Source organism: Zeugodacus cucurbitae, chromosome 4 (genome assembly GCF_028554725.1).
Source record: "Zeugodacus cucurbitae isolate PBARC_wt_2022May chromosome 4, idZeuCucr1.2, whole genome shotgun sequence".
NCBI lineage: Eukaryota > Metazoa > Arthropoda > Insecta > Diptera > Tephritidae > Zeugodacus > Zeugodacus cucurbitae.
Window position 1 is genome coordinate 34,069,911 of NC_071669.1, and position 9,220 is coordinate 34,079,130.

Here is a 9,220-nt window from a genome sequence, read left to right on the forward strand (position 1 = left end):
AAACACCTTATACCACATCAGTTCGGCTTTCATCATTCAACAATTGATCGTTGAAAATGCTATGGATAAAAAGAATGTTTGTTCGGCTGCCTTCTTAGACGTAGAAATAATTGCTTCCTACCTAAAAGATAAATACTTTCGCATAAAACAAGAGGATACATACTCAAACTTGCAACCGATAGAAGCGGGTGTTCCCCAGGGAAGCGTGTTGTGGCCAATGCTTTACTTGCTTTTCACAAGTGATATCGCCACAGACTCAAATTATGTGACAGCGACATTTGCGAATGACACAGCCCTGTTAGCAGCAGGAGAGTCAACCTCAGTATCTACCCTTCGAATGCAAACAGCAGTCAATGTAATACTAAATAGGCTTCCAAGTGGCGCATTAAATTGAACGATTCCAAATCAATGCACGTAGACTTTACTTAAAAAAAAAAACATCATACCATCCCATTTATATAAGTGGTGCTCCTATACCACATCACAATAATGCTAAGTACCTAGGAATCACCCTAGATGCTAAGTTGCGTTGGAAAGAGCATGTCAAGAAAAAAAGGTGTGAGCGTGATTTAAAATTTGCTAAGTTTTCCCATCTAGTCGGTAGGAGATCCACGCTTTCAATCGAAAACAAGCTGTTTACATATATTCAAGTACTAAAGCCAATTTGGGCCTATGGAGCTCAACTATGGGGTTGCTCAATTCAAAACTGTATTGCCAGCATTCAGCGCTTCCAAAATAAGGTACTAAGAAGTGTAGTTAATGCTCCTTGGTATGTTAGATCTGCTGACCTTCAACGTGATCTTGGTGTGAACTCAGTAGTAAACGAAATAACCAAACTTGCAAAGACTCACGAAATGAGGGTTATACAGAATGTAAATGAAGAGGCATCCAGACTCATCGCTAGTGCTGAACGAGAAAACCGACTGAAATGTAAGAGGCCTTCAGACTTAGCAAGGCAACTGTAGCAGCAAATGAATTTCTCTAACATTTAGCTTTTAATTATTTTTTAACTTATTAGAATTAAATTGTTTTTAGTATTTAATCATTGTATACTAGGTATAAGTTGAGTAGCCTCAACACTCATACACTCTTACGAAATAAATTGTTTGAATTTATGAGTTTGCCGACCACTGATATATCGTATTGTCCCATCGTAGGTGCTCGTTTTACGCTCTTCGCTTTTGCGTGTTAAGTGCTGAACACATAAACGACGACATGCGACGAGCGACACCTGTCAAATATTAAAATACACGCGGTTTAATGGGCAAAGCTTTTTAGTCGCCAAATTAGAAATGTTTCTAACGCTTCTGCTGGCAAAATAACGTCATATTTGTCAGAACTTTGAATAGGATAATTTTACATTTCACATATTAGTGGTAGCTCTACAGCGGCCATTGTCGTCGGAAAAATTAGAAACATTTCTAATTTGGCGACAGCGAAGACTTCAACCCTTTTGTCGCGAAGTCGTGCTGTTGTCAAAACTATAATACTTCCTTAGCAACTTTGTTGCGAGAGTATAAAACTAATTTTAAACTACAACTTGTTATAGCTTGGAGCACTTCATATTAACAAGTAAGATAAACTAACTTCGAAAGGAATCAGATATTAAATAATGTTGTATGAATTGAAGTCGTGAGAAATATTTTCAAACATTACTTCGGTACAGCTAAATGTTTATATATAAGGTATATTTCAATTTATTTGTTAAATAATTCCAACAATGTTTTGATACTCTGTTACTTTATGTAGGAAGGAAAGGAAAATACATCCCTTACTTGGATTTCCGTCCTTTAACCTTCGAACTCTTACGAAGATATACGTAAATATTTCGTACATTAGGTAAAAGCCATTTGCAGCGTAAGTTGATTTTTTTCAAACTATTTACTATTTAAGTAGAGGACATTTTTTTCAATATTGCTTTATTTGTTGAATCTGCGCTTAGAAGCCTAACAATAAGTTATAAAATCATAAATCCAATTAAAACTAGACAAACCTAACACAGTAGTTGAGTTGTTTTGGTGAAACGTTGCTCTTTGGTAGGCAGGCATATCTCTTCTTTTTAGACGTGATTGATTACATGAATGTACTAAAGCATTAACTAATGCATTTGGGTGATCTCGGAGTTTAGATATATATGCATTTCTGCTGTTCTATACAAAAATATACTCTGTTCACCCTATAACAGTTTAAAAATAGCAGATTGACATAGAAGAAAGGTGTAACAAGATTTAATAATAACTAATTGTTTGTATGCTTTCAGGTTTACATGTAGAAATGGGCGAATTTCAGCATATTACCAGAAGTATAGTACAACTTAGTTATATATATCTGTTTCTGCTAGCGTTAGCAATGGTGATTGCTGTTGAAGCTACGGATACCACAACGACAATACTAAGTAGTAATAACGGTGTTACAAAAACAGCGTTCACATCACAAATTGGAAGCAATGAGTTTGTGGACGGTGAGTCCAAACAATCTCATTCAAGAAAAAAACGTCTGGTGTGGATAACAGAAGATGGTCGCCTTGCTCTCCCGCCAGGCACTGCACTTACATTTACGCCGACAATTTCAATGCCTTTAGTCCGCCACCCTCCAGAGGGATTCTTTTCGAATGTATCCATTAGCTTCCCATTGACAAGTGAGTATTTACAAATACAGTAATCCCCGCTTCAGTGCCCCTTCTTAACATGCAAGACTTTTGAGACAATTAAGCGAGACCGATGGTGGGTCACTTAAGCGGGGATCACTGTATTGTAATTTGTGTATATCTATCTATATAATAATTATATAGTATATCTTTACCAGAATTTCTGTGGTATAGTTGTTGATTTTTTTATCTCAGAAAATTAAAGATTGAAAAATTATGTAAATTATTTAAAAGTGCTACAGTTAAGCCACAAATTAGGTTATACAAGAGTGTTTTATGAGAAATGGATGTTTTATATAGTTACAGTTCACAACCATGCCTACTTCCCATACAACACTCTCCAAAACTCGAAGTTCTTCAAAAAATCGAACTTTTCGACCAGGGCATACTACCAAATTTAAAATTTATTATCGAGGCAGAATTTTAAATATTTTCTATATTCCGTAAGGAGGCGAACAAAAAATGTGAATCCTGTAACAAAGGCATGGGATACAGACGTCAAGAGCCAAACAATAGCAAACTGCAACAAACAAAATTACAGAATACATGCTTTACCGTATGTACATACAACTTTATACGAAATAAATAAAGAAAATTGGATATAAATCCATCTTTTATAGCTTTTTGGAAAATTTTATTTATGTTACATAACATAAAGATTAATTTTGATATAACTATTTAGAGCATGGGGCAAATTGTAACATTGGAAATAAGTGAATATATGATCTATGATATAGTTTAATATGATACTAAATATTCACGATTTCTTTGTAGAGCTCCAAGGCATTGCTTAAATACTTCCGAACTTATGCCTTTCTTACTTATTTCTTATGTTTTGGATATCTTTGTAGAATAATTATGTAATATTTTATTAGTTATTATGTAATTCGGGCAAAGTCAAATTCAATAAATTAGAGATAATCAATAATGAATATATCTTGAGTTATAAATGGTGCAAATAAATCGACTTAATTTTATTTATTTATATTCCGAATGTTTTGATATGGATATACATATGTATATGTATATATGACTCTATATTGATCTCGATTAATTTTAGGTGTTACAACAAACCGTTAGGTGTACGAGACTTCGACATTCAATGCAACATGTTGCAAGGTAACTTCCCTTAGTCGAAAAAAATTTTCAACGAAGATTGAAATGACAACGACGAATGAAATTACATATTTACAATCTTATTACAATTAAACACACCGACTCAATGTAAAGAAGTGAATTCGTGGTTTTATAATTAAATTTGACAAATTATATAACATATCTCAATCAAGTTTGTAGTTGATAATGTCCAATCCGACAAATCTAAAACTCAACTGAAATCAGACCCAGAAAGGAAGATTATTTAGGATAATCGTATGGATACCATTGTATAATTATCAGTTAGATATTTATATTTTACGTACAACCTTATTTTACTTAGCGTACTCGTATCGTATTCAGTACACTGAAAAATAAAGATTAAACTCCACAGTTTACATTAATTCAGATAGTATTTTTACACATTTAAAACAATTGATTTAATCCTATAATACATATTGTAAATGTTTCTAAAATACTTATAAAAAAATAAATAAATATTAGCTGTTTACCTATCACAATGTTCAGTGACTTTTTGACCATAAAATTGAATAGTATCTTAATGTAGGAATTACATTAAGGATTAATGAAAGCACTGCCATAAAAATATTTGGTTACTCATTAATATTTTAAGAGTGATCGCATCGTGTCCTGCCGATTTTTCTGGATCGTGCACTTTTATGATACTTTGCATTTCAGCAGTTTAAAACTTAATAGTCATGACGACTTGTTAGCGGTATTGGAAGGAGTTATTTTGTAATTGAACATATTATTAGTTCTATGAGATGTTAATCCCTCCTTTGGCTCATCGAACAAAGGTTGTTTTTAGTACGGTAGAATAATTACGATCACTCGGCTAGTATGTTGACTTACCAGGAGCTATTATACAAAGGTTATTGTGTATATTCATTATATCCAAAAATTCCAGTGAATCGTGAGAGTGTCTAATTTTCATTTCTTTCGGTCAGAGCTTTTTTTGTTTTTATTTTACATAGACATTCTGATACACTTATGCATGTATATAAACTGTTTTATATTCCTTCATAATTATTTACTTCGATTAAAATTATTATATCTGATTATTTTTGAAATCTAATTTTAGTTGATTTTGACAAGCTTGGTTTAACGGATGAATCCAATCCCTTGGGCGATTTACCACCTATATTCACTAGACAGTTTGGTCGCTCAACAGGGCGTGTGCTAGGAGACTATATGGCTCGTTATCTGCATTATAAAAGTAAACGTGATTTAGTTGCACAGAGCAAACCTTTAAACGAGGAATATTCTGTTTATAAAATAAAAATGGCATCTGAAAATGTAGAGAAATTGGAGCTTCCGAGACTACCAGAACATTTTAAACATGCATTTCATGGTGGAGAAAGGCATGTACATGACTCAAGTACATATATATATATATCACATTAACATAATTTATTTTAATTAGAGTAATGCTTTATGGAGCGGTAGAGGACTTACTCGGGACTTTCGGTATAAATGGAAAAGCCTGTTTACTACGAACAATATGCGAAGTTCATTCCCGGGAATTAAATCATTTAGGAGTTTTCGGTGAAATAACAAAACTGTTCTTAACGTAAACTTAATTTAACAGCATCTAGCTAATTTGTATTAATTACAAACGAATTCTTCTTTTAATATAGTGCAACTAATTCACCATTTGCTGAACTGATTCCGGAATATGTTAGCGCACAAGAGATTGGAGAAGGTCGGAAAGCTCCCGGTGAATGCTTTCCCTATTATAAAGACTGTCCAAGGAGCATATTTAGAGAGACGCAGAAGGATAAATATAGGTTATTATAGCGAATTTAGCAAATGAATTGAATACATTTCTTTCCGAAGTATACAGTGCCGAAGTATCCAATGATCCACATATTGTATCATCCCCTACTCATCAACTTAGATACCTATCGTAATTCGGTTGAGACATTACATTCTTAGTAGTGAATGTAATGACTAGAGTAAAAAGTACAAAATTTCGTTGGACATAACAGAATTAATATATGTAGTAGTTTAAATCTTGTTTTGATGTCCTCTTAAGGTTTGTGCTACGTCGTTAGTCGAAACTAATTTGGTTTTGGAAATATGACAAGAGACAAGTTTTCTACTATTAATAGTGTTGAAGAGAATCTTTGGAAAGCATTATAGTATATATGTAATTCACTAGTCCATTTTATTTCTCATATTTGAATATTCTCATTTTATAAATAGTGACGTAACTTAAATCCTTGTTTCCTTTCTTACGTTACAGCGAATCACAAACCGGTGATTATTATAAATCTGAAGAAAAAGATGTTAACGAGGAAGAACTCCATGATAAATTATTGCAATTCTCCACTGCGAAGCTATCTGTAAAGTCACATAAAAAGAAAACGTTATTCAGCATGTGAGAACAAAGCAACTTAAACACAATATACATATGGACGCACATGCCTATGTATCTAAAGCTGTGAATGCAGTTTGTTTAAAGCGGTGTGTTTTAGGAACACTGTATAGCTTATAATAATGTTCAATAAAAGTCATTTTTAGCAAATTGCTTATCAATCTAAGTCGAATTTATATTGTATTGTTATTATATACCCATAAAATATTTATTTTTATGTAACTATAGTATTTATTGTTCTTATACACATATTGTGTACTTGTATATAATAAACGAAAATAATTATTTTTATATTGTAACAAAACTAGTAATTTAAAAACAATTGAATGCGTAATGTATGTATGTGATTTGCGTGGAAACCGTTTAGCCGGTTATAGCCGAATCGATGTTAGCGCGCCACTCCTCTCTTTCCCTCGCAGTTCGGCGCCAGTTGGAGATCCCAACTGTAACCAGGTCGCTCTCCACCTGGACCCTCCAACGGAGTGGAGGGCTTCCCCTCCCTCGGCTTCCTCCGGCGGGTACTGCATCGAACACTTTCAGAGCTGGAGTGTTTTCTTCCATTCGGACAGAAAACTGCCGATGACCTATCCAGCGTAGCTTTTTATTCGCTGAACTATGTCGTATAACTCGTACAGCTCATCGTTCCATCGTCTGCGGTATTCGCCGTTGCCAATGTTCTGAGGACCATAAAACTTGCGCAAAATTTTCATCTCGAAAACAAATTGATGGTGTGTGTCGATCCTCTTTTCACGGGTCTTCTCCAAGATTTGGTGCATTGTGAATATCTGGTCAGTTCTGGATTTTCCTGGTCTAAAGCCACACTGATAAGACCCACTCAGTTTGTTGACGGTGGGCTTTTGTCTTTCACACAGTACGCTCGACAGGACCTAATTTTTCGCAGATTCTGGGGTTTCCCTTTTTATGGGATGAGCAAAGCACACTGGGACTCCAATCGTCGAGCATGCTTTCGTCCAATCATATTCTGCAAATGTCATTCTGAGAATCTACGACTGCCATCTGAATTCTTCACAGATACCAAACACCTATCAGCGAATCAGATATGATCAAGCCTAGCAAGAAATAAAATCTTAAGCATTATAAATAATAAAGTCATTCGGTAAAAAATTAATTTACATATCTAAATATTAACCTCTCCAATATGCCTTTATCAAAAATCAATCAGCAATAACTACATAGATAACTCCATGACTATGGAAATAATTTATTGTTACTTAATTTTGAATAAAATAGTCGAAAATCTAGAGTAATAAAAGCTGAATTTTTCCAAATATGTCGCTATGTCTGAATTTCGTATCCCCGCAAAACTAATACTGTGGCTGTGTCAATTGACGTTGAGCAACACAAAAGCTTTGTCAGGATCGGGAAGGACCTGTTCGAGCCGTTCGATACCAAATGAGGTTTCAGACAAGGTGACTCACTATCGTGTGGCTTCTTTAATCTGATATTGGAGAAAATAATACGAGCCATAGAGGTAAATAGAGAAGGTACAATCTTCTATAAGAGTGTACACTTGCTGGCGTACGCCGTTGATATCAATATCATTGGAAACAACAGCCGCGGGCTAAGTTTTGACTTTTTCAGACGGGATAAGGCAGCGAAATGTATGGAACTGGTAGAGAAATATCTCCTGTCATCAAATAAACAGTCAGCGCATTCGTGTCTTGGCTTCCACGTCACTGTTGACAGTCACAACTTTGAAGTCGTAGACAGTATCGTCTACTTGGCAACCAGCATCAACAACACCAAAAATGTCAGCCTCGAAATCCAACCCAAACCACTCTTGCCAACAGGTGCTACTGTGGACTGAGACGGACCGACCGACGGCTACGCTGGCTAGGTCATGCTGTTCGAATGTCCATGGGGAAGGACCTGGCTTCGCTTGGCATTACCAATTGGCGCCAAACCCAAAAGAAGAACCGAATGGCGCGCTGTTGTGGACTCGGCTATAACCGCGCAAGAGTTGTCTACGCCAGTCAAGAAGAAGAAAATGTACATGTTGCCTACCAAAACCTTCAACCTACCAACCAAACTACCAAAGGCAAATGAAACTACCAATTTTGGTCCGATCGGCCTAAAACGGCAACGTTGCTCAACTATTGCAAGGGAGGTCCTTGATGACCAAACCTTCGCTTCATAAGGGTTATGGGTCTAAAAATTCATTAGTAGTATATTCAGGTTTTCTCTGCTGGCGTTTGCACACCATTAATGCTTTGGTGGCTTTCTCAACTGCAGAGTCTACATGCTTCTCACACATCAGTTTTGGGTTTAGTAGTACCGTAATCCCCGCTTAAGTGCCCCTTCTTAACATGCTTTTGATACACTTAAGCGGGAAAGGCACTTAAATAAATCCCGCTTAAGTGCCTCGAGGTACTTACCAAGCTTCTTCTCAAGTACTTCGCTCTAAATTTTTAGAAGAAAGTCATATTTATTTCTTATTAATAACAAAAATACTTACAATAACAATATTACAAAAATATGTATATGCTTTTGACAATACTCGGCGCATTCAACGCAAAAAATATTAAAAGGCAATTAAAAAAGGAAAATTGAAAAATTTTTTTTATTTGTAGCTTAAATATTGTAGGCATTTAAGCGGGAAAGGCACTTAAACAGACCACACTGTTAAGAGTAATGATACCTAGGCTCTTCTTCTTGTAAAGGTGATAATGGAAGCTTTCGACTGGTTGATATTAAGTTCCACCTTTGCGCAACATTTTATAGCTACGGTTAGTCCTCTTTAAACGAAGTCTCCAAGCGTACTCTCGAATTTAGACTCCATAATAGTGGCGATAGTAAACCTTTTTGTTATCTGTCTTTATTGATATATGTATTTATTTTGATTCATGATTTCTACGGAATAATACTCTTGTATTCTGGAGGGTCTGGCATTCAGAATCGCAGAATTAACTTTATATTATCAACCGGAGGGTCCCCCTTGCGTTGGTGAATCGCACTTCCAAAATATTATATTTTATTATAAAATTTGGCTGGTCCAGCTCTCATAGAGTCGTCGAAGCCCCATTGGTAACCAATTTGGGAATTTTTTACCTATTACGGGT

The 9,220-nt window shown here is 35.2% G+C and overlaps 1 protein-coding gene across 3 annotated transcripts in view; it reads left to right on the forward strand.

Annotated features, from left to right (window-relative positions):
- The window catches only part of LOC105219780 (uncharacterized), a 32,570-nt gene extending 26,126 nt beyond the window's left edge, over nucleotides 1-6,444 (forward strand). For all 3 annotated transcript variants that reach the window (XM_011196082.3, XM_054228925.1, XM_054228924.1), the window contains exons 2-6: nucleotides 2,261-2,638; nucleotides 4,845-5,124; nucleotides 5,187-5,333; nucleotides 5,401-5,550; nucleotides 6,009-6,444. In XM_011196082.3, coding sequence (XP_011194384.2) covers nucleotides 2,275-2,638; nucleotides 4,845-5,124; nucleotides 5,187-5,333; nucleotides 5,401-5,550; nucleotides 6,009-6,147 — 1,080 coding nt within the window. In that variant the 5' untranslated portion in view covers nucleotides 2,261-2,274 and the 3' untranslated portion in view covers nucleotides 6,148-6,444. The remainder of the gene's footprint in view (nucleotides 1-2,260; nucleotides 2,639-4,844; nucleotides 5,125-5,186; nucleotides 5,334-5,400; nucleotides 5,551-6,008) is intronic.
- The last annotated feature ends 2,776 nt before the right edge of the window (nucleotides 6,445-9,220 follow it).